Below are 25,982 nucleotides of genomic sequence, written 5' to 3'. Positions count from 1 at the left end.
CTTAAACTAGATGGACTGACATGCTTTATTCTTTAGGAGAGGCATTTGTATTTCTATTTAATAAGGTTATAAGAGTTCTTCACTAGCTTCTTTAGGAAAGCGTTATGATCTGGGTGACCTAAGAACTTGTGAATTTCTTGGATTTCAGTAGAACACATAGTGTAACTCTTATTCTTAGATGTAGCATTTAGACCGCTGGTATTTCATAATATTATTAAGATGCATGTAATCATTTAACTCTGAAAATCATTCTTTTGCTTTTTATTTACCAGGTTTCTTGTCTATACTTACATAACTACTGCAAGCTATCTAGTCTTATGAAGTTGAACTCCAAGTGTGATTTACTCAGTACAGCCTAAAATCATGATGAAAAAGATGAGCATACCTACAAGCAAAACTTCCTTGGTCCTCTTTCTGTGCCAAATTATTTCTGCACTGGATGTACCTCTTGACTGTAAGTATTAACCTGACAAATAAGTGCAGAATAGCGGAAGATTAGTTAAATAATTTCTGTAGGAAGCTGAAGATAACTTCAGCATGGAGCTACAAATGCAGTGTATTTGGTCACTTCAATCAGCACATTATAATTATGAATATTTGCACTTACTGAAGATTTTCAAAACCTGTGTGTATAAAATGAGTTACATTGTTCACTTGAAGAGGTTTAACACAGGATTCTCACATAATCCTACTTACACTTCAGTTTGCCTTTGTTTGATCAAAATGAGGAAGGGCAGAAAAGCCCTGCTAAGTCCTAATTATTTGTGAAATTAAGATCATATTGTTAATTTTCTAAAAATCCCAGGACAATTCCTAGTTGCTAAACAATCACCCTTACCTTCAGAGAAGAGGTTCCCAAGAGCTGATATGAGAGCCAGTACAAAATTCAAATACCTAAAATTCAGACACTCAAAGCATCTTATTTTTTTGAAGCAAAAGGGTAAGTAAGACTCTTAGATTTCTTAAGTAGTGCCTAAAAACAGTTACGAACTTCTACTTAAAAACATGTTAAAAATGTGCTGACCAGGTAACTGCAGCATTAACACATGAGGAAATGTCTGGAGAAGGGGAAATCCCAAGATCTGAAGTTTTTGTCTAATATAAAATGCTGTTAGTGGGGAACCTTGAAGGTAGCACTCCATGCTGAAAAGGCAGCAGTGGTAGCTTCTGCGTTTTATATTCTCAGTAGCTAATTTTATTAAATTACTCATGTTACAGGTTGCTGTTTTCTTTTTAAGATAAACATGATCACATTTTCAGAATTCAGTGAACCATGTTGCACCTCTCAGTGACTATTCATTTGTTAAACTAATTACCAGAGAAGAGAACGTTAGGGCTAGTGTTTAATTGATGGATTAATACATCAGTAAATTTGCCTGTGATTCTAATCTGCATGGTTTTCTTTATCCCTGTGGTTTTGATACCTTCCTGCCTTACAGAAATGCATGTTTTTCTTTAATAATCATTGACATGCCTTGCAAGTGCTTTGGTGTTTGTTTTTTCTTCCCCATGCATTTAACAAGCCTATCAAACCAATGACCTGTATTTCTGTAACAAAATCAATATATCTGAATCACATCCAACTTGTTGTGTTGTAAATGCCTTTAGAGCAATAAGTTTTAGGTTAAAGAAGGATTTGGAACTTCGATGGATAAATAAATGTGTTACTTTCAAAACTCACTTTTTCTCTTTAAACATCTCTGCAGGCTATAAATAGTGTTTTAAACCTATCTTGTAGTTTAGAAACTAATATAAATTCTTATATTAGTTGATATAAGATATCAACTCTCTGATATTGTTATCTTAAGAGCAAGATTTTTGGTTAAATTTACCAGAAATGCATCAATAGATGCAAAAATGAATAGCCCTCTTGCATGTACCATTTTAATTCTGTACTGAGAATTTAATCCCCTTCTACTTCATGCTTAATAACTGTGAGGTCTGATGAAGTCACATACTCAAATTTTTAGTCAGAAATTACAGCTAGAATGGTGGTATTGCTTTCATAAATAATGATGAGAATGGGCTTTGGGAGAGCACCACAAGGGAAGGACTTGGATTTTCTGTAGGTCTTTCCTGAATATCCACCATAGAGACCTAGTGGTGAGAACATACTTGATCAGTTGAATATTTAGGTTTCATCCAGGTTAGAAATTCCTGTTCATAGCAAGTTCATTAGTTCCTAGTCAGTGTCTCCTCAAAGCTGGCAAGGAATGTCTGAAAATGGAGGGGACTCAAGGACATTTGTCCTGTTGATAAAGAGACATGTTTATGCAAAACATTGGAAGTAAGCAATAAAGATGAATTTAAGTTAAACTGATTTTTTTTTGTTTAGTTATTTTTCAAACCAAAAAGGGTTGCAAGTCTGTTGAGTAGAATTAGGTTCTTTTGTCTTTACAAGAGTAATTTTAGCCAGCAGCATTCTCTTTGTTCTTCCATGGGATCATAAGAGTGGATTGATTTTGACTGCAGCATTAGGGTAGTGCACTCCATTAATTCTGATTTGCTGCTGTCTTCTCAGTATTAGTGTTTTATATCCTTGCAAGGCCAAAATCACATAGCATGTGTGCTATAAAATTGCATAGCATGCTGTTAAATGTCAACAGTTCAGGAAAGTTTTTCATACCAAGGGCTTTAAGATAAATGTAATAATAGCTAACACAATGGAAATTGTGCCTGGAATTTCAGGCATCGCTGCATGGGTTGCAGTGCTGAATGTTTTAAATGTTTTATTTTTAATGGTGACCAATGTACTTGTCAGAGATACTTATCTTCCCAATCAAAATTGCTAATTTTCTCTTCGCTAACAAATGTTTCTCTTTAATCTCTATTTGTCCATTCAACTGCTGATTCTGATGTGGGAATAAAAGCAAAACTTCTAGAAGAATGTAAGTTACTCTTCACTAAAAATAGGCAGTGTGCTGCTGAAAATTAATACAGATTGTGTTGCAAATTGAATTTGCTGTCCAAAAATGTGTGATTCTGACGTTTTGTTGATAATTTTGTTTGCTGTATCTAGATGTTTTGTGCATGCAGTGTTCAGAAAATACTACTGTACATAAAACAACTTTCTGATATTCTGAATAAATTAATTGTGTGATTTTTTGATGGTGTGCTATTTGAACATTAAAATCTTCACTCAATATGAGCATGTGCAGTGTTTTATTACTACTTTCAGGAGTAAATATATTTGCTAAAAAATAAATTTATTGGAATATATGTACTTTTGTGCTATTTTGCATATGTGTACATATTTTTATATCCACAGTGGATATCACTGTTTAATTAGACATATTTTACAGTTTCTAACTTAGTTTTAGTTTTATGGTTAATTAGGTCAGTTTTAAGTGCAATCCATAAGACAGGAGTGGAGATTTCAGGTCTTTGATGTGCATCAGATGGAATATCCTGTAAGTTGTGCAGTTTTTGTTTCATATCTTTTTTTCAGAGTGTATTTGCTTTTCCCATGTAAGCATCTGATGTGTACTGACCCTGAGAGGGAAAAGGGCTGCCTTCACTTTTAAAGAAACACACACAAAGGCATCATGCCTGTGTGGTGCCTTCCTCATTCAAGGATTCTCCCCTGTGCAGCGAGGAGCAGAACCCAGTTCTCTGTGGCCTGTTCTGCTTAGTTGCTGTGGTTCTTTTTATGATTTTATGATCTGATTTCTTTTCATCACTGTTTCTTGCAGGTAGGGTTTTACAGACAGCCTCTGTCTGTACAAAGGTGTACTTAATGTATAATGGTATATTTAAGGAAGACTTAAATAAAAATCCCAGTTGTACAATTTTAACTGTCTAGAGTGAGGCACAAAAACACAGTTAACTCTGATGATTGAAATATTTTGTTCCAGTGGCTAGAAATTACCCCAAAGCACTAGCAAAGGGTATGGCTGGACAGATGATTTACAGCACTTAGACAGGGATATTCATGAGCATGTTTTTAAACAGGTTTATTTAGATGACACTAAACTATAAACATGAATAATGTTGAGGAAGATACCTTTCTCACTATCTAAATATCACAAACAGTATTTTTTAATGCAAAAATGGACATAGATAATGGCAAAAGTTTATAAATTACTTAGGTAGACACCAACTACTTTGTCAGACTAATCAGTTTTGTTCTGAGCTACTTGTTTTATAGTACTTGACAAATCACAAATGTCAAATTGCTTCTTCTGGGATAGTTCACAAGACTGAGTGTATTTTTAATGGGTTTCTTAAGGGGAATCACTGCTTTATTTTTCCTACATGTTTACTTTGTTTGGAAACTAGATACTATTTTTGTCATTTTTAAGAGTCTTTTGTTTATGATACATTTTTTACTCCTGAAAAGTAGTTCTTAAAAAGTTCTTAAATGCATGCTTTGTAGATTAATGCAATATGTTAAGCATAATAAATGCGTGGAAAGGTTTCATCTGCAGAGAATTTGAAAATACATACAATGTTTAGAAGCACAAAGCAATGTATATTTTTTCCTTCTGTGTTGTAAAAAGCCATTTTGTTGAGGTTTGTGTCTTGCAGCTCTTCATTTCAGATTTGTTGGACTTAAATTTTGAGTGTCATTTGGTTTTGTGAAAATCTGTTGAAATCTGAGGTATAGAAATATTTTCATTAAAGTTTTTGGACAAGATCTTCATCCACTGTAAATCAGGATAGCTCAGCTGGAAGTTAGTATAGCTACACTGATTTACAAGGGTAGAGAACTTCAGCCTCCTGATACAAAGGATACTTTTTAATCCCACTCTTTGGTCAATGATTTGGATGCTAACTGCAATTGTTCTTTCTCTGCTTACAAAAGTGTCTTGTGATAGTTTGAAAATATTGTTGAAATCATCTCTCTTTGTTGTATTTCATAATGAAGTGTCACAACCTCCTACGATAACTCAGCAATCTCCAAAAGATTACATTGTTGACCCTCGAGAGAATATTGTAATACAGTGTGAAGCCAAAGGAAAGCCACCTCCTAGGTTAGTAGCTAATTTTTTTGTTTTGCATTTGTTGGCCTAAGAGCATGGAAGAACCAGGAGAACATACTGTAATTTTTGTAAACTGAGAAGATCAAGATTTTGTGTATGAATGTGCTTGGACATGCAGAAACACAAACACATCCGTACCTCTGTAAATTACACAGCTACCAGATAGTGGCACAATTCTGACTCTTATCACACATGACATTTAAGTGTTTCTAGAGTCATTAAGAAATTGCAGCATTTTTTTCTTCTCAAAACTCTAACAATAAAATAATGCTTGATCATTACATGAGCAGATAGGTAAATGTCCATGGAACACACTAGGAGGCACTACTGGATGACGTGCCAGATTTAGGCATAGTGTTTAAGAATGCACTTGGAATAAAGTCAGACTAATGCTAATACATTCAAATGTCATGTTTTCTAAATAATTCCATTTTATAAGGATGATCTTGAAATACAGTTGTCAGAAGTTATGTAGTCCGTATCAGTTTTATTGATCAGCAGTCTTGTGTATTTTAATATCCTTGATTTTTGGTTTTGGCAGAAATGGATCAGACTCCTGATCATTGTCCATTTTAAGATCCTCTTTCAGCATCTTGAAATATTTGAAAACTACTCATTTCAAGATATTGAATACCTGCACTGGAAGCATCAGTAGCCATGATACATTCTGGCATTGTTAGTAACTGCTTGTGATTGCAGATACTATGAACATGGAAATGTGTATCTGTGCTCCAGCAGTGTTACACTACACCTTACTAGCAAGGTCCGTCTAAAACTGCTCATTCAGACACAGACAGAGCTTGCTAGATGTATTTCTTCTGAATAACAAGGGTTTTTTTTGCATTATTCTTGCTGATTGCCGTGGCATCATGGTCATTATCGTGACTGGGCAGCAGAACGGAGAAGATGGAGATTATCTGGAAAAGATGGAGATTACCCTTTCTAGTGTTCCATAAAGACAGGAGTGCCACAGAGCTGATTGGTTTACCAGCATTTTAATTTGGCTGGCCCAATGGCACTTTTAAGAGTCTGGGTCTTGACCTCGGTGATCAGATGATTATTGTTCAATTTGAGACAACTGTATTGCTTCTGCAGATGTTTCTATTGAACACTTATGGTTGGAATTACCAGAGAGAAAAAGAGTGCTGTCTGTGAGACTGACATACCTGAGCCATATGCCAGGGCTCTCTGCTGTACATCCTCATCTTCCCCATCAAACATGGATCTTGTTTTATTCTTGTGCTACAGAGGAAGTGACAGGATTTAAGTAAAGAATTTTCTAATGAGTTTTAAAAGCTTGTGCTTAGTCTTGCTTATTTTTTAAGACGTGATATTGATTTAATTTGTATCAGTAGTCAGTCTGGTTGGTCCATCACTCTTGATAAAATGCAAATGCATATTGGAACTTAAGCTGCTCCAGAGCTCTGAAGTCAAAGGTGGACTTTCTCAGCGTGAATTGTGTAATATCAGTATGATAACTTGTTATTGGTAAGATCACCTGGCATAAAGGTTTGTGGATATGCTGCTGCCTATAGCTAGAACAGCAAAGACTCTGACTGTCATGTATCTTAAATTCAGGGGCTTGTACCACATTTTCCAACTCTCATTTGAATCTACATTACACTTTCTTGCATCTTTAATATTATTGGTAACAGAAACCCCACATCCTAAAGCTTCGCTTGCAAAGTTGTAAGTAAGAGGTTCACTGTTAGTTGACTATGCATGGTAGTCCTCCCAAAAACACTGCAGTGTGGTGCAGCACTGCTGCAGGTCCAGTTCTTTCCCCCAACACAAGGTGCAAATATCATGTCCAGTCCTGCCCAGCTGCTGCAGAATGTCAATACACAGTTTGAGTCAGTTAGAATTTGAGCTTTTCCAGTACCATTTGCATTTATACTGTAGGAAGCATTCTAAACAGCAAAAAGAGTGTTTGTGCTTAAGATTCTGAAGGTGAAATGTAGCAAGTACAAAACCTGCTGTTCACAGCATTTGAAGCTGTGAGTGCTCAGCACTTCATGGTGTTGGTCAGGCTCTCTGTGACTATACTTTTGACAGAAGTGTAAGTAAGAAAGTGGTGTTTACAGTAGTCTAAGTTGTAAACTGTGAATCTTCTTTACAATTTTTTGAGTTCTATTGGTCTTCATTTTTAATGACTACTTTTCAAAACATTTCTTGTTTTGAGTAGTGTCAGTGTAAATTTACTAGGTTAAATAAAGGCTATCAGACTCTATAATTTCAATTAGAGAATTACGTTTACATTGGAATAGTGAAAAGAAATCAAACTCACCACAGACTTTAATTCACTTGTATAACTTCAAAATCAACGAACCAATTAAAAGAAATTATCTCCTGCTGGGGCCTGAGATGACACATTTCAGCCCTGAGCAAGTTTTTAAAGAAAGGTTTATAAACTCTTTCAGCAATAGGTTTTATAATGGAATGTTAATGCAGCTTTAGCAATATCAGTTCATGTAGATATTACTGCATCATTTTTAGTAGAAAGGAAATCAGTTCTTTTCCATGTATAATTAACCTCAGAAATTTTTAATGCATTTTTAAAAAAAAATAATTGGCTTTGAAATAGCTCCTTTAAGCAAGTTCAGCCAAACCTTTTATCTTAAAATATTACCAGATTTCTTATAATAAAAGTTCTATATTGCTTTATTAGTTAATTTAGTTTGGGAATGAGTCTTTCTTATTTGCTAATGAAAAAAAACCAACATGTATTTCTGTTAATCAGTTTTTTTCTTCTTTTTCTTCATACAATCTACAAAAGCAGCTCAGAATAAACTTTTATTTTCATTTTGTTTTTATTGTTTTAGCTTCTCCTGGACGCGCAATGGAACTCATTTTGATATAGATAAAGATGCACAGGTAACAATGAAACCAAATTCAGGGACTCTTGTCATAAATATTATGAATGGTGGGAAGGCAGAAGCATATGAAGGAGTTTACCAGTGTACAGCGAGGAATGAACGAGGAGCAGCCATTTCCAACAATATCGTTATAAGGCCTTCTAGTAAGTAAAGCTCTTAAGCGAGAAACACTTTGGTTTTCTTACTTGCTTATGAAATTTTTGCCTTTTTGTTTTCCTGTCTTAAAAATTCAGTCATCCAAATGACCATGTTAGAAGTTATTGCCTATTTTCTAATACTCAGGTATAATACTGTATTACATATTTTCTCAAATACTTTTTTTACAAAAATTTAATAGCTGAGTTTTTTTCTTGATATATCTGGATAACCTTATAATGTTTTAAACTGACTTGTATGTATGACACTACTGCTAGAATAAAATATATAAATCTTTAAGGCTTTAAGGATAATTTGTTGACATTAATTGCATAATTGGTAACAACAATTTTTATTCTGTTTATGAACAAACATTTATGAATAACATTTCTGTTTATGAAGTATTCCATAGTTTTTGTAACAGCTTTAAAACATAACAGATTGAAACTAAAAAGAAGCTAAGAATTTTTGATTAATGGTAGATTGTTTCTACAGCTCTTTAGGAGCTTTATCTCAGCTTAGTTTTCAAGCTGCTCAGCTTAAAATGTGCTGTTCTCACATCTTAATTAAAGAGTGTGTTTATAATACTGCTTTAGGAATGTCTACCCCATTTTCTATTTTAGCATTTTTTTTTTCAATATGGTTAAAAATTTGCAAGACATTGTTAAAAAACCTTTAGTGAGTAGACAAAATAATTTGAATCAGTTGATTATACTTTCAATTAATCATTGATGTACTTTTCATCAAAAAAACATAAAAAAGAGCAAAAATAAAAATCAGCAAACGTGAAAGGACTTAACATTCTGATGGATGTAGTTCTTCCAAAATACTTTGTGCATTTTCCCTTTAAATTTCTGTGTTCTTGCCAAACCATAGTTTGTGTGTGTCTGTCAAAATTACTTCCTATAGGATCGCCTTTGTGGACAAAAGAGAAACTAGAACCAAATCATGTTCGCGAAGGTGATTCACTAGTACTGCACTGCAGACCTCCTGTTGGCTTACCACCACCTATCATATTTTGGATGGATAATGGTGAGTTTGTTTTTTATGCAGTTGACTTTTTTCAGTTTTTCTATATAGTAGATCATTGCTTACCAAAACCACAGATGGTGAGGTTTCCCTCTAAGTCAAAATTCAGTGAGTTTCCATTCCTGTAGAACAGAGGAAACAAGCAGACATAGAGCCCAAAAGCATGAAGCCAAAAGCAGCTGGAGATCTTAATGTAGGTTGTAGATTAACCCACTGGGGAAGAATGGGTAGACAAGGGACTTCATCAGGAAGCTTAGAAATGTCTGTGTATGTACCAAGCCACAAACAAGTGCAATTGAATGAATGTGGAATCTGCAGATCATAATAACAGAGTGTGTCAATTATATTTGACATAAATGTGTTCTTGTTTTCCCTTAGCTTTCCAAAGGCTGCCTCAAAGCGAAAGAGTTTCCCAAGGTCTAAATGGAGATCTTTATTTTTCTAATGTACAACCAGAAGACAGCCGGGAGGACTATATCTGCTACGCAAGATTTAATCATACGCAAACTATACAGCAGAAACAACCCATATCTGTAAAAGTCTTTTCAAGTAGGTATTTCCTCACCAGATTACATACTACGCAGTATTTATCCAGAGTTCTCAAGTTACATGCTGAAGTTGTGTTATGCTAGGGAATTTTGTCATTTTAATTTTGAATAAGAAATTATAGTACTGTATAAAATTGAAACATAATCTCCAGTTTTCTTGATATATAATTGATTTAAAAAGCTATCATTTCTCCCTTTATGAGGCTTTGTGTTTTGAAAACATGTTTTTTAAAATCTGATACATAGAAAAAATACAAAAATAAAGTTTTTAGATGTTTTTCCAATGCAAGAATATTAAGTTATTCGATTATTGTAACTATTGAAACAAATTAATCAATCACTTGATTAACTCACCGTGGCCATGTCATCACCTTTTGATTCCCAGAACTTTTTATTTATCCCTCTTGTATGCTTTCTTCATGATATTCTGTTTATTTCAGTGGATTCATTGAATGACACTATAGCTGCTAATTTGAGTGACACTGATATTTATGGTGGTGAGTTACACTGGTCCCCACTGATACTCTTTGTTTCACAGTAGCATTTAGTTAACTAACTTCACCTTCATGGCTACTTAATCTTTTGCTCCTTTTTCAGTTTCTAATAAAGGTATCAATTAGTGCTGGTGATAATACATACTTTACAAAGGGACTGCACAGTGTGATCCTTTCAAATATTTAATGTTTCAATGCTCTTGTATGGCTCATAGCAAATATAAACACTTACAATAAAAGAATGCTTTCACACTGGTGCAGATTTTAAAAACTACTTCTATACTGTGTTAATTTTTTACATTCTTCCTCCAATTTACCTGGTAGTTTAATTATGTTCATTATCACTAGGACTATTTAATGTCATGTGCTGCATACTAAATAACAACAATTAAGCACCTAACATATCCACTTCACATGTAATAACTTACTGAATGTACCAATAAATTCATAGAGGTAGGATAAGTTTTGTTTGTTTGGTGTTTAAGCTGGTCTTTCCATTAATCTGTGTTGAATGGTCTTTTGTATGTTCTGAATTAAATCCTGAACAGATGTATGTGTGTTTAGCAAGGCTGACTTTGGAGCACCACTTATTCTAGACTCTCCACTTGATATTGGGTGACATAGAAAATACTTGATAGTTATTCAATTTTTTTTGTCTTTTTCCTTGTGAAATGGGGCTTTGCGCATATTAAACCATAACTTCTGTGAATCTAGAATAAAACATGGGCACAGAATATTTTACTTCTCCACATAAAAATTACATGTTATTCAGGAGGGACAAACAAGAAATAAGTACCTGAACACAAAACAATATATTAACTACAATTAGTGATTAAAACACTCTGGGTTGGCTCCCAACTCAGAACCACCATGGGTAATTCTTCTGAACACTCACAGTCTGGCCAATTGAGCCAGCAGCCCTTGGCAGTGCCAGCACTGGGTAGATGAGTTGTTGCCATGACTGTCAGCTGTGTTCTTGCCTCTAGACTGCTCTGTTCTCCCACAACTTTAAGTTGTTTGTGTACTGGTTATTAAGGAATTCACAGCACATACTGGATTAAAACAAAGTGTTGTATTTATGCTAATGTATCAGTAAGCCCTGTACCCTAACAAACTTTATTATGTTTCTAATCCCATTTTTAAAAAAATATTTATTGTAATGTTTCAGACTCTTACATCACTTCAGAGCAATTTAATTCTATATATTAAAATTGCTACAACACAACCTTAGAGTATTCACAGAAAACACTATAATTATAAGTAACTTATTCTGAATTCCATGAAGGCATAGAAAATACCATATACTTCAAAAGCCAACAGAGTTTAATGTCAGAAATGAGTCTTATATTTATAGTTGCCTGTTTACTGTGATTATTGCTTACAGGTTAATCAAGGTTCTGTATTGGAAGACTGGGGAACAGCTTGAATTAAATATATAGTAAGAGGAAAATACAAGGATTACTTTCTGAAACAATTCCTCACATTGTCTAGAAAATATTAAAACATATTCTAAAGCAGACTGCACTTTTCACTCCCTTGGTTTATATTTCCGATTAAAAATAACTTTTCTTAATTTTTATTTTGATGGAAGCCCAGGAATTTTCAGTAACTCTCAGTCTTGCGCTGTGCCTCACACCAGTGGCCTCTTCCCATTATAGTTCTGTTGACTGAAACAGCAGCTACTTAGGATTAAGATTGCATAGTTGCCTATGTAAAAGCTTTGTATCAATTGTTCCTGTCTTTTAATAATAACATTTCTCTTCTATGTGTTCAAAATTGTGGCATTTAACAGATATGTTATGTCTGTCAAAAAACTAATGTGTTCAGCTTTGTAGTTGTGCTACAAAATGACTTTTATCAAATGGCCAATGTGGAGTAAAATCTCTGTTCAAAACGTGAGAATGGGTGTATGCACTTGATTGGTATTAGGATAAACTTTAGAAATTAATTGTTTTACTTCTTCTTGTTCCAGCAAAGCCAGTTACAGAGAGGCAGCCAGTCCTTCTAACACCAACAGGTAGCACAAGTACCAAAGTGGAACTCAGAGGAAATGTGCTTTTGTTGGAGTGCATCGCAGCAGGATTGTGAGTTACTTTTGAGACTCTTTTTTTTTCCTAAATTGAAATACAGAAACAGGGAAACATTTGAGGGATGCTTAAAATGTGACCACTGTATAAGTTATGTGTTTCAAAGAAGCAGAAGTGTAGAATGAACTTTTTAGGAGTACCACCCTTTACTTGGGCATCAGCAGACTTTGGAACATGAAAACATATGGCCTCTGCCTTCTCATGTCCCCAAACCCTGTGAACAGAATATGGGTTGTACCATTGTTTTTAAAGGACACAGGCAAGAAATGCTATAGACTAAACTCAGGTATATATCCACAGATTTGCAGTCAGGAATAAAGCCTCTGTTGTTTTCCTAAATTTACAGTCATTAGGTTCTCAAATTATATAAAAATAGTTACGAATTTGCTGTTCTAATCCAAGAAAACTGCTTATATGCGTTAGTAATTGCCTAGTTGATCCACTAGGTGGGTATTGTTGGAACAAATCTTCAGGTCCTTACATATAATTTCTCATTGTAATTGAGCTTAATTGGTACTTGTTTCTTCAATGCAATGCATGTTTGCTTCTGCTGATTACTGAGAGCAATTTAACTTCGTGAATTAGGTTGATTTTTAAATCAATTTCATTCTCGGAAGAAATCTGAGAATAGATTGGTTATAGAATAGAAATGGAAAATCTTCAGTATCTATTTCCAGAACTGTAAACATGTTTACAGCACACAAAGGCATATACAATGCAGAGTGCTCTCAGGTAGCCATGAGGAAGGCCAGTAATCACAAATCATGCACCACAGCACTGTGCACATGTGCACATCACTTGCATGAGCTCCACAGCACGCTCAGGCACAGCTGATCTGAGCATCAGTGCAGTGTTTCTGTCTCACCTGTGACCTGCTCAGGTGTCTGCACCAGCAGCACTAGCAAAACCACCCCTGTGAGTGGGAGTAGCATAAGCCCAGGTGATCTTCATCTGCAATATAGTTATATGCCTTTTGACAACCCTGCAACAAAAGTATTCGGTGCTCCAAACTCTAGTGAAATGGATGGATAAAACCTGTGAAAAAAAATAGAGTGTAATATATTACATGGCTTTGTGTCTTTAGCTGTCACATAATTAAAAAAAAATAAAAAAAATAGGGAATACTGATCCACAAAGGGCCAGATACAAATTTTGTTTGAAGATCACTGACACCATAATTAAAAGTCAGCATTTTTAGGTATCTGTGTTATAAAATATGTGATATTAGACTGCTAAGGGAACAGTTGCCTAGAGCCATTACTATTTGAAAGAGGACATTCTATTCAGGAAGCAGCAAATTGTGATTTCTTGTAATTTTCAACGTATATCTCCATGTGTTTGAACAACTTTCAACTTCAGTGGACAACATAGGGCATAGCCAAGATTTAGACTTCCTGCAATGACAAGTAGCTGTACTTGACTCAGCACTGAAATTTTTTTCTTGATTTCTCAAAAGAAATGTTTCTATCTCCTTACTGCTCTTTTGTAAAGTTTATAATGTTCATGCAGCATTAGGATATTGCTCACACAAAGGACAACTATAAACTTGTCATTTTATAGAAGCTACCCTTAAAAGCACCATGAGCATCAATTTAATAGTAGAAGCATGTCTTCATTTATTAACCATCAGGTTTTTTAGATTAATCAGCAGACAAATGTATTGTGTAATTATTAATCCTATGAACAGATGGCCATTGACAATGTTAGTGAGACCTGTCATTTCCTAGAAACAAATGCTGGCATATTTTTTCGTATTTGTTGGATGTGGCCCAGAATCTGGGTAGAGGCTCTTAAAATAATTATTTATAGAATACATATATTAAAAATATTAATGTACTGAACTCTTATATTCCTTTTCTTCAGTCCCCAAATTTGATCTGTGCTTTTACTTCTTCAGGCCCACACCGGTAATCCGCTGGATCAAAGAGGGCGGGGAACTGCCAGCTAACAGAACATTTTTTGAAAACTTTAAGAAAACTCTCAAGATTATAGATGTTTCAGAAGCTGACTCTGGGAACTACAAATGTATAGCAAGAAATACATTAGGTTCAGCTCATCATGTCATTTCAGTAACTGTGAAAGGTAATACTAAAATTATCCTTAATGTAATGTTGTAAAGGGTCCAGAATCAAGGATCGAAGCAGGTGTTCTAGGATGAAGTATAGCTAAAAGGATGAATGATAATAGTTAAAAATCACTCTGTGGAAACATTCAACTGTCTGAGTTCTAACGCTGGAAGGGCTTTACTAGCTATAAAATCTTTTTCATCTTTTAATGTTACTTTGTAAAGCAGGAGGCTAAACTGTAACAGTAGTAAGATAATGCCTTAGTTTGCACAAGTACTACATTTATTTTAGATCCTTTGATTATCTGTCATTAGACTGCTTCTTTCTCTTGTTCTCTGTCTTCCTCCTTATCTCTTTTCATCATCTCATCCTCATTTTCTCTATTTTTCTTCTCTCCATTCATATAGTCCAGATTATTTCTTCCCTCTATTTTACTGTTGTCTTGCAGTCTTATGTTTTTCTTCCTTTTTCTCTTTTACTGATACTTCTGGGTTCCTATCTTCTTCATGTTTTTTATTCAAGATGATGTCTTATAGTTCTAAAAACATTTACAACATGTTTGTCTAAATAGGAATTGTAAGTATGCTGTGAATACCATGAAACAAAAAACTGTAATGACAGTTAATTAGTCATTGAAATAATCAGCTGTATTGCTTGCTTTGCATGCTAAATAGTAATTTATTTTGTTGTAGATCAGCATCTTTTTATGATCACATTTAACCTCCTTTCTAAGAACAGAAGTTTAATTTTGTTTGCATCTGTCCATCAATCCAAAATCTGAAAATTAATTGCAAGATGTGATAATATATGCTGTTTGTGGTTATTTTTTGCAAAAAAGGGATGGAGAAATAGGTGAATATCTTCTAGTAAAGACAGTGTTTCACCCATTTTGATCTCTGTGTTTTCATCTGTCTCAGGTAAACATCTGGCCCCACTACAATCATCCATTGAATTGAGTGAGACAAAGGATTTTGCCATTTAAAAATTTCACCCTTGACATGAAAGCTTTATGTGTAATCAAACCTAAATTTCTTCCTAACAGCCTAACTACTAAGAGCATGGATATTTCTGAAATTAATCAAAAGACCACAGTAGTATCTGCAAATGCCGTACTCAGATAAATTTTGTTTGCTTTAGGAAGGCAAATTAGATTCAAAGCAGGCAACCCTAAATGAAACAAAGATCCTCTTGTTGTTTATCTCAGAATTTTAATGCAGTAGGTGACCAGAGGGTCAGTTCAGCCAGTTAATTGAGTATTACTTAATTAAGTATTACTTATTACTTATATATATATATATATATACATATAAAGTAACAGTATAGCTGTAAGGCTATATCTACACATACCTTGTTTGAATTATCTTCTGATTACCATGCCTGTGTCTTATGATTTTCTGTACATAATTTTAGAAAATAATTGCTGTCTTTGTTTTCTTAAAGCTGCTCCATACTGGATAACAGCACCCAGAAACTTGGTCTTGTCTCCTGGAGAAGATGGAACATTGATCTGCAGAGCTAATGGCAACCCAAAGCCTAGTATAAGCTGGTTAGCAAATGGTGTTCCCATAGCAAGTAAGATTCTTAATTACTGTAAAGGAGCATGAGTAAGAAAATATGAGGAGTCTCAGGGTGTTTTTTGTCAAATAAATGTGAAGAGCCTGTATTTTTGTAGTTTTTGCCTGACCGGTTATATTAAATCATAAAAGATGTGGTAAAAATACTGTGGTTCATAAACGCTGAACAACAAAATGTGCCTCTAACATGTTTGAGAAAACTAAAATGTGTAGCCATGCTCCTGGTTTTTCTGTCTGGCATTCTGCTGGTAGCATCTTTGTGGAGATGGTCTCTCTCACAGGGCCATTGCTGGGATGTCATCGTTACCACTGTGTTTCTGTGGCAGTCGTGTCTGCTAGATCTCTCCTTTGCTGCCCCACTACAACTCTAATCTTGCCTAGGAATCCTAAACACGACATAAAAAATGAAGTCCTCAGATGTGTGGATGTACAGAGCACTTGTAGGATTTGCAGTACACTGCAGGATTTGCAGCTTAGTGTATGTTTGAGCCTACCAGGCTTCAGCTCTAAGAAGCTGCAGCAGCAAAATTGTCTGAATGTGTCAGCAGCTACCTGGCAGTTTGTGCCAAGTAGGTGTCAAGGAAAAGGAACCCCTAAGGCAGTGGAACAGCTGTTTCTCTGTGCACCAGTAAGAAAAGCAGCTCTGAACTGGTGATTGAGCTACTTAATTGCTGCAGTGTTATGACTGGCAGTACTGTAAGACAGACACAAGGTAGCTGCTATATATAGTACAACTTGCCTTGGAAGGAACTTGCTGGAGGACACTGCAGTGTGTTGGCAGCTGGGTTTACACAGATCATATCCTGTGAAGTCACACTTGGTTCTTCTACCTTTATCCTTCCTCTTTCTCAAAACAATAATAAAAAACCAGACAGTCTCACCTGTTGGCTCATGAGAGATAATGTATTCTAGAATACTGGTCTGATTAAAGTATGACAGTGTCCCTTCTGTCACTTTCAGAAATTTAGGAGTTGTTTAAGTCTCTTGACAAAATATAATTCACCCAGTTTGGAACATGGAGAAGGATTGTCCATGGTCAGAATCTAGGTAATAGCAAGAGGTAAACACGAACCCTCATTAGATATATTTGAGGTATTCACTATACAAAAGAGATTAAACTTATTTGTAGGGGAGAAATGCAACTTTTGGGGGAAAAATAAGGCTATATATTGAAACTAATAGAATTATTTAGCAAATAACCTGTTTCAGGAATTCTAATTAAATAGAAGGTGAGCTCTACAGCCTGAGATTCAAAATGAGAAGTTTCCATTGGTAAATAAGTTATGTAAACTGACATTAATCACCTCATCAAACAATGGTAAGAGAGGAAAACAGGAAAATATCAATGTAATTTTGTATAGTATATATTTACAAAGAAATATATCATAATGAATTTGTTATTATCAAAGTTCAGTACCTGTCCTTCACTTTCTGTTCTGGGTTTTTGGTGGTCTCATCTTTGCTGTTTTCTGTATACTCATCATTCACTTTTTGTTTATTTGTTTGGAGGGGATTTTTATCCTGTAGTTCTAGTAGTATAACTATTATTTCAAGCCTCCTAACTTGAAAAAATCTTTTTCACCTGGCTATGAAAGTCAGCTTTGCCTTGCTGGTCTTACTTATCAAAGCTGTAGGACGAGCTGTTCAAATGACCAACAAGTACATTTTCCAAAAAAGCAGTGATGTGTTCTGCATTCTTTCATGGTACAGTAAAAGATTAAGAAACAGAGTTTTCAGGAGCAGCTGCAGGATGCCACCAAATATTGGGAAACTAATTATATTTGGGAATATAAGCACAGCATATATTGGACTGGCCTTGAAGAATTAGTACACAAAGTCTTGTTGACAGGAATTCGGTAAAAATTAAAATAATTAAATTACCCACTCAAACTCAGTAGAGGGAAAAAAAAAGAAGAAAAGAACACATGAAGTAAGTAGGTAGCTCAGCCTTATATTAAAGGTCACTTTCACTTTCAGCTGAGAAAAGCTGAAGTCTTATCCACATTAAATATTTAAGTGCAAGTTGATTGGATGCTCCAGTACACTGCATCTGTCAGAGCATCTATAAGAAGCATCATGATCACAGAAAATGCAGTTCTTAAGATTCTTGTGATTTTTTATTATTCGGAGTTATCAAAAGCTGTTCTGGAAATTACCAAGTACAGTGTGTCTTTTTGTTCACTTGTTACTAAATTATAGAATTGAGCCACTCATCTTCCAACTGAATGATTAGGAAATCACTGTAAAAGGAAACTAAAGCAGCTGTTTCAGCTTCAGGGCAGTGCTGAGAGAGCTACACCCATGGCAGGATTTCAAAGAAAAAGAGCTACATTTGAATTTCAAAGCCCTGCTGTCATCATATATCCCACAATGTGCCTCTTGTGGCCTAGTAATCTGTTTGCAATACTTTAATTTTCTGTTGGAAAGCACAACTGGGAGATACTTAATTCTTCCGTTTTTGTTTTTCCATAATAGAGTCAGACAAGGAAGGGGGAATTGAAAGAAAGAACCATTCGTCCATATCTCAGTCAAAGGCTGAGGTTTAAACATCTATAGGGAAAAGGAGAAAAAAAAAAAAAGTAGAGAAAAATGTAATGTGTGTTAGCAACTATCAAATAAAATGCAATGGTGTGAATTTTGTTCAATATTGCAATAATTTGAATTAAAAAAAAAAAATTAAGCAAGATTTTAGGTTTCCCTGAAATATTTTAATTTGTTTTCTTCAACAGTCATGCTGAAAACACCAGCATTTCTAAAGAAAAAGCTGCTTTAGACATGTTGGAATGATAAGGACCTAACCTAACCTCCTAATGTTTACTCACAGGAGAAGTATGCTGAACTCGCATGTCCAGTCCCATTAAGGTCAATTAGAACTACTTTGGCAAGTAGCAATTGAAAGTTCAGGCCATGACTCTGTGTTGCCTTGTGCTTCAATTAACACTCAAGATCTGCATTATTTATATCACTGCATAATCCATTGTGTCTTTCTGCTTAGATATTCAGCATGGTTTTACAAAAGGGAAGCCATGCATGAAGTATCTCAACTTTTAAGAAAGTAACAACCCAGATTAATTAGGAAGGGGAAACGCTTTCATAATTGGACTTCAGAAAGGCATTGCAAATACTGTACAAAAGACTGATTTTTTGGTCCAGTGGTTTACAGTTCATGATGAGCTGTTAAATATTACATACAGACACTTAGATTTATACAAAGTAGTGCAAAGGCACTATTTATCTTCTTTCAACACATTCTTCTCGTTATATCACATTTTGCTTTGAATTGCTAGGTTTGAGTTAGTCTCCATTAGTACTCACACTGAATTTAAGTGAGAAACATTAGCCCTAAGATTTCTTTCATGAAAGGCCTTGCTAATCCCTGGCTGAGAGATTCATCATCCATCATTTTCTCTGAGAGTACACATCACAAGCTGTTCACTTCAGCCATGGGAGGGAGAAATTTGCTGGACCCTAATGCCCCCAGTATTTCAGTCTTGGAGAGAAGACTGCTTGGGAAGATCTTTATCCACTGCTGCTGTCATTGTGTTGGAACTTTGCATCTGACCTAACTTCAGCAGATGAAAAAACCTTTGATAATCAGTTTTTTTCCAATTCTGCACAAAATAGTCAAAGGATGGTTATAGTTAGTGCAGGTAATGCTGTGCCTTTGGAGACAATAGAACTGTCAGAAACAGAAACTCAGGAAAAAAGGGATTTCAGTGTTCACAGGCAAATAATATTCTGAGGAGCAAGCGAGATTGGTAAATAAAGGAAAAGGACATTATTAACCATTTCAATTATCCATTTTTTTAAATCCAGATTTTTTCCCTTCCAGTTTTAAGCTTAACAGTGTGTTTTAACTGCTTCTGTTCAGACAGCACATGTCATTCTGTCTTTTTTTTTTTTTTTAAGAAAAAGAGTAATAATGGTGCCATTGTGGTTTTATTTAAACATATTAGCAAAAGTAATTGCTTAGGCTGTCAGTAGTTTATGAAACAGATGGAAGTATGCATTCAGATGAACACAACTTACTCAGGGTGCGGATCTCTAGCTATGACAAAAGTATCCGATGAGGGCCCTGCCTTCCCTGTGTAGTAATATGCTGAACATGGCTAGAATCAAGAAACTGTATCATTGTACAATGTGATGAAAAAGTTAGGTGAAACCAGGTCTTTGTTCAGAAAGGACTGAAATGCATTCATAAGCTGAGATTCCATGTTATTGGGAGCAAATGTTCGCTGTAAGATGGCACATGTTTGTCTGTCTTGTTACAGCAGCAGAATTCCTATAGCAAATCCTCATAATTCATTATCCTGTTTGGACAAGCCCATTTTAAATATTACTTAGGTTTTTTGGTATTTTGCCTATTAGTGCCAAATTCAGATTTGTCTAATGTGTCAAAAGCATTTTCTCCTTTTCATGCAGCTGTTGTGTAATGTGACCAGAATATTCATAAATACAAGCAAGCAGTGTTTGAGTGGCCCTGCAATCACTCCCTTGCCCCAGAAAAAGATTTTGAAAAAGACAGACTGGTATGTGGAAAGGGCTGAAGTACTGCATGCTGTTTTTCATCAGCTTTTACAGCAAGACTGACCTTCAGGAATCTCAGGTCCCAAAGACCAGGGGAAAAGATTAGAACGATATGTATTCTTGGTGGGAAAGGATTAGGTCAGAGGCAAACTGAACATACGTAAATTTGTGGGCCCTAATGGGATGCAGCCACAAGTGCTGACTGAGCTGGCATATGTCATTGCAAGAAGAGCCTCAATAATCTTTGCGTGATCAGGGTAGCTGGGAGAAGTGCCTAAAGATGGAGAGAAAGCAAATGCTACTCCTGTGTTCAACAAGAGCAAGAAGGAGAAACCAGGGAACTTCAAGCTGGTCACTCTCATCTTTATTCCTGTGAAGGTGATGGAGCAGCTCATTCTGGAAACCATATCAAGGCATGTTAAGGACAAGAAAACTTTCAGGAGTAGTTTTCATGGATTCACCAAGGAGTGACCAACTTGATACATTTTTATGATGAAATGACTGGCCAGATAGATGAGGGCAAGAGTAGTGGATAATGTCTGCCTGGACTGCAGTGAGGCCTTCAACACTGTTTCCCATTAGATCCTCATGGACAAGCAGTTGATGTAGGGGCTGGATAAGCAGACAAGGAGGTGGATAGACAAATGGCTGAAAGGCCAAACTGAGAGAGGGTGATCAGTGGAACAAAGTCCTGCACCTGAGGAGGAACAGCCTTAGTGCTGGGCGCCATCCAGATGGATAGTGGCTTGGCAGAACAGGGCTTGGGCATCCTGGTGGATGCCAAGTTGACCATGAGCCAGCAGTGTGCCCTTGTGGCAAAGAGGTTAATGATATCCTGGGCTAGATGAGACAAAAGTACAGCCAGCAGGTAGAGGAAGGTGATCTTTCCCCCATCTGGACACAGTTCTGGATAACAGGATCCAAGTGGCCCTGCTTGAGTAGGGGGTTGGACCTCCAAAAGTCCCTTCCAAGGTCAATGTTTCTGTGTCTATGAGTGCATATCAGTGGGTGCTTCAGACCATTAAAGAAACTGTATTCAACAGGCAGTTGAATAGATGCCAGTCTTAACAGGGAGCTTTTGAATCAGTGCCCTTCAGCATCCACGTGGCTAGACCAGTTAACAGAAAGCACCAGCTAACCTAACACTTCTGTCTTCTTTTCTCTTGGGACCCCAGCTTGACGCCCTTTTCAGAGAACAGGCACCTACCTCCTTTTCTTCAGATAGCTGAAAGGGGTTATCTCCTTTTTCCTTTGAGTCCAGCAGTGAGAAGGGAAGATGCTGCCCCTCTTTTTATATAGTAATTTAATGGTTAGATCATTCTTTTACAGTGCCGTTCCTTCAGTTATAGAGGATTAAACTAATGGCTCCCATCTCTTAGGAGGGGGCCCTACCATTGTCCTTAAAGGAATTATGTGTTAGAGTGTATGAGAGAGGGGCAGTCTGTGCAGCCATTAAAGACCTGTCTGGATGCACACAGTGCTGCAGGATTCAGAGGGCATGAGTGGAGGGAAGCCCAGAGCCCAGGGCTGGAAGCAGCCATGCTTGGAATGGCTGTGGGCAGTTCTCCTTCCTCGTGGGAGAGCAGTTGTGCCTGTCTTCTGTTTAACTGTGATTTGTATGCAGAAACAGACCGCTTCCCGCAGCTGACTGGCCTGCCTGCTGGGCTACTCACCTGCTCCGGCTATTTTCAGCCCATGAATCTTTTAATGAAAATGGCATTTACATAGAAAAGGAAGCAATGTGAAACATGGAACACAATAGGAAGTAAAGCAAAAGAGAGAAAAATATGTGCCAACAATCCAGAAGTCTAGAGAATAAGCATTTAAACTCACGGTAGTACCTTTTTCTTCCTTCCCGAAATTTTTGAATTTGTGACATTGATTTGAACTCAGAGTGATGGAAGACCAGAAAAAACAGAAATTGAAATCTGTTCTTGAGGCAGCTGTTTGGAAATTGAGGTATTTACATGAAATATGGCCTTAGATTTCATCCAAGCTGGAAATACCCTTAAGCAGAAGCTCAGAACTGTGGTCCCCTTCATCTGGTTTCTTTTGTGGAGAATTCAGTAACAGATACTTCAAGAAAATGCAGGAGAAATGTCTCCATTTTCTTTACAAATGAGAATTAAGGTATTGTCTGAATCAAAAGGTTCCTGTCACAGAAAATTTATGTTAATTTAGTTGATTGATCTTTTTTATGAGTTAAAATAAGAATTTTCTTTTACAAAAATGTGTTCCACAAATATACTTTTTCAGGCTTCAATAAGGGTGTCAGTTTTGATGATGCAGCCAAACTAGGATGCATTTATTTACATATAAATACATCTATTTTTTGTATTGGATCAGTAATTTTACCATTAATTTTCATTATCAATAATACGTGTGCTTTTTAAAACAATAATAATATATATGGTCTTACTTAATACGATCATAAAATATTAAACTGTAGACTTCACATTTTTATGCAGTGTGGTGTTACAAGCTAAGTTTTTTCTTCATTATGCTTCTCTAATGCCATCCAGTTGTATTAGAACTGACATCTATTTGTCTTCTTCAGTATTTTCCTAGAATTTTATTTTCAGTTATGTCCTGGGTACTTCTGTGATGCAGAAGCTGTTTGACAGCTCAGGCCACTCCATAACAGTTAAGGAAATGGCATTGTATAATTCTTATATAAGGGAAAGAGTGCCACCTACTGAATTACTAACTCTGCTCTTGTGAAGCTTGTTTCATGATTATGTGTGAAGGAACACTTATTCTTTAATCTGAGATAATTTTCAACTGAATATGGCTATTTTTATATTTAGAAAATTATTTATGGTATAACAATTGATTTGAAATTTGAAAGTCACAGAGGAGTGTGTCACTGTATCAGGATTATCTTTTGACATTCAGAAATATTTCTGTATTTTTCTAAATACTGACTGTATTTGCCTGAATCTTATCATATTGGCATTTTTCTCTGTATTGCGTGCAAAATACAATCTCAGCTTCACTTCCTTGGAAAACAAACATAAAAACATCTTCAAAAAAGGGAACTCTACCATCCTGGGTTAATACCTGTAGAATCAGAAGAACCTTTTAAGCTATATTAAAATTCACTTTTTGAAAACAGGGAAAAAATACGTAAAGGGTATATTCGTCTTTTGATTTTTCCTTCTTTTCAGAAGTATGAAATTTGCAATCCAATAGCAGTTTAAGAAAAGCAATAACTCTTTTTCTTTTCACCACCAGTTGCCCCAGAAGATCCTAGCAGAAAGGTGGATGGTGACACCATTATTTTCTCACACGTGCAAGAAAGGTCAAGTGCCGTCTATCAGTGCAATGCTTCTAATGAATACGGATACTTGCTATCAAATGCATTTGTGAATGTTCTGGGTAAGAAACAGAATTTATATTTTTCTGTTTTCTTGGGTATTCAGTTGTCTACTGCTAACACACAGATTCTCAGCTCAAGTCTTGTTTGAGGTCTTCACTGGGAGTTGATCTGTTTCCTGGCCCCTGTAGAGAGCAAGGGTATATACATACAGTGTGTTTTCTAGGCTGTTCCTGAATTTCACTTTCACTGTTCCAAAGTGAGAAGGATAGAGAAGTAAAAGCTGGGAAAACTTGAAAGAAATTTTATCTCCTTTATTTGTTTATGTAAGTCAGTCAAACAGAAGCCAAACAAAGAAGGCAGGAATTAGTATCACTTAAGCCAGTACATTTCAAGTCAGTTTCATTGAGTCTAGATGTTTTGGTTTAGTGGAATAGATGATCTCCAAGTTGCTATTGCAAGGGGACATGATTATGCGTTTGTCTCTAAGGCTTCCCTGGCATGTGTTTCTGATTACAAAATGTTGTGGCCCCTCTGATTCTTCTCATTGAATTTCACAAAGCTAGTAGCAAAATCCTAGGCAGAATGGTCTCCAGTGACTCTCCTGCAGGAACTGGCAGATGTGTTGATTGACACTGTCATTTAAAAGAAAATGTAGGTGTTAGACCAAAAATACATCCTAGCTTCTTTCTGCCTGCAGGTTTGTTTGGAATTAGATAGCTCGGTCTACCCAGGAGATTATCTTCTTGAAGTATATACTGATTTAAATTTTCCAATTGAAATCATTGCCTTTGGTGCCCATCACTATTACTTATAAATAGGCAAGAAACAGTTGTTTTTCACAAGATAATTTCCCTGCATTTTTTCCTCAGGCTCATACAAGTAGAATGTATTTGAACCCAGACTGAGACCCAAAATAATCTCAGAGAAAAATGTTTATATGTAATTCTTTAGGCCATTCTTGATGTCTTTGTATTTTGTATTTGTAACTATACTTTGTACCATGTATTTACTATTTGTAAATTTGTAACTATATGCAAATATATTTGTCTTTTCAGCTGAGCCACCAAGAATTCTAACTCCTGCTAATAAACTGTATCAAGTCATTGCAGACAGTCCTGCATTGCTAGACTGTGCTTATTTTGGGTCACCTAAGCCTGAAATTGAATGGTAAGCTCTAGCTGTGCTTAGTTACAGAAGCTGAGCCAGTTATACCTATGGAAACAAGCACTTGAAGCCTTAAAACTCTTAATGCTATTTACAATTTTAAAATAGTATATTGTAAAATATATACTGTTTACAATTTGCTATTACAATATTGCATATACTTAATAAACCAGCAGTAAAGTTACACCTACAGAGTCAAATTTAAATTTGAGTGCTGCTGTCTCTATTTTCTAATTTGGCAGTCCTAGATTTGTATTTTATTGATAATAAAACCATAGCGAATTTGACTGTGATGCTGGCTAATGATATTACTTCTTATATAAAGGTTTAAGGGAGTGAAGGGTAGCATCTTGCGTGGAAATGAGTACGTTTTCCATGATAATGGAACCTTGGAAATTCCAGTGGCTCAGAAGAATAGTGCTGGTACATACACATGTGTAGCAAGGAATGAATTAGGAAAGATACAAAATGAGGTGCAGTTGGAAATTAAAGGTGAGAAAATAGTCATTCTTTCATCAGTGATTAGTATAGGATTTCGGAATTTCTGAATACCTAATTTTGTTTTTAAATTTCAGATCCAACAATGATCATTAAACAGCCAGAGTACAAAGTGATTCAGAGATATGGCCAGGTTTCTTTTGAGTGTATAATAAAACATGATTCTACCTTGCTACCAACAGTTACGTGGTTGAAGGACAATGATGAACTGCCAGATGATGATAGGTAAGGACCACATAGTTTTCCTTTATTTTTAATTTTCTAGGTCCTTTTGTCTGCTCCTTTTCCTGATCTTTAAAAGGAACGTATTGACCTATTGACATTTTCCAAAGACTGATAAACATCATGGCTCTCCAATATTTAATGACTAAAGGACTTACCTAGTGTGATGAAAATATTAAGATAGAATTAAAAATAAAATGAGATGTAAACATTTGTACAAACTATGCACATTGACCTTACAGGTTAAGTGTAAGGTAAACATAATTGACATAAGAAGACAAACAGATCATAGAAAACTATTTTACTCTAGATCACATAAATTTAAAATTTGTTTGAATATATTTGGAAAGAAAAACACATTAGAATAAGCAGTTATGTGGGAAGATGGTCGACAGCAATGAAGAAAAAAAAATAGCTGACGTTGTTCCATAGCTTAACTTGGGTAAACATATCTGTTCAGG

The 25,982-nt window shown here is 35.6% G+C and overlaps 1 protein-coding gene across 28 annotated transcripts in view; it reads left to right on the top strand.

Annotated features, from left to right (window-relative positions):
• Positions 1 to 288: 288 nt before the first annotated feature.
• Positions 289 to 25,982, top strand: part of LOC131573314 (neuronal cell adhesion molecule-like) — a 67,217-nt gene continuing 41,523 nt past the window's right edge. For 12 of the 28 annotated variants that reach the window (XM_058827164.1, XM_058827160.1, XM_058827149.1 and 9 more), the window contains exons 1-11: positions 4,870 to 4,973; positions 7,805 to 8,001; positions 8,903 to 9,025; positions 9,401 to 9,571; positions 12,037 to 12,148; positions 14,049 to 14,233; positions 15,658 to 15,789; positions 23,553 to 23,696; positions 24,693 to 24,804; positions 25,127 to 25,293; positions 25,377 to 25,524. In XM_058827164.1, coding sequence (XP_058683147.1) covers positions 7,863 to 8,001; positions 8,903 to 9,025; positions 9,401 to 9,571; positions 12,037 to 12,148; positions 14,049 to 14,233; positions 15,658 to 15,789; positions 23,553 to 23,696; positions 24,693 to 24,804; positions 25,127 to 25,293; positions 25,377 to 25,524 — 1,433 coding nt within the window. In that variant the 5' untranslated portion in view covers positions 4,870 to 4,973; positions 7,805 to 7,862. Of the gene's footprint in view, positions 455 to 4,867; positions 4,974 to 7,804; positions 8,002 to 8,902; positions 9,026 to 9,400; positions 9,572 to 10,010; positions 10,068 to 12,036; positions 12,149 to 14,048; positions 14,234 to 15,657; positions 15,790 to 23,552; positions 23,697 to 24,692; positions 24,805 to 25,126; positions 25,294 to 25,376; positions 25,525 to 25,982 lie in introns of those variants that run through there. The other 16 variants (XM_058827153.1, XM_058827143.1, XM_058827139.1 and 13 more) reach the window with 6 other exon arrangements.

Source organism: Poecile atricapillus, chromosome Z, assembly GCF_030490865.1.
Source record: "Poecile atricapillus isolate bPoeAtr1 chromosome Z, bPoeAtr1.hap1, whole genome shotgun sequence".
Classification (NCBI taxonomy): Eukaryota; Metazoa; Chordata; class Aves; order Passeriformes; family Paridae; genus Poecile; species Poecile atricapillus.
The sequence above is the reverse complement of the archived record's forward strand: the minus strand, read 5'-3'. Positions and strand labels throughout refer to the sequence as shown.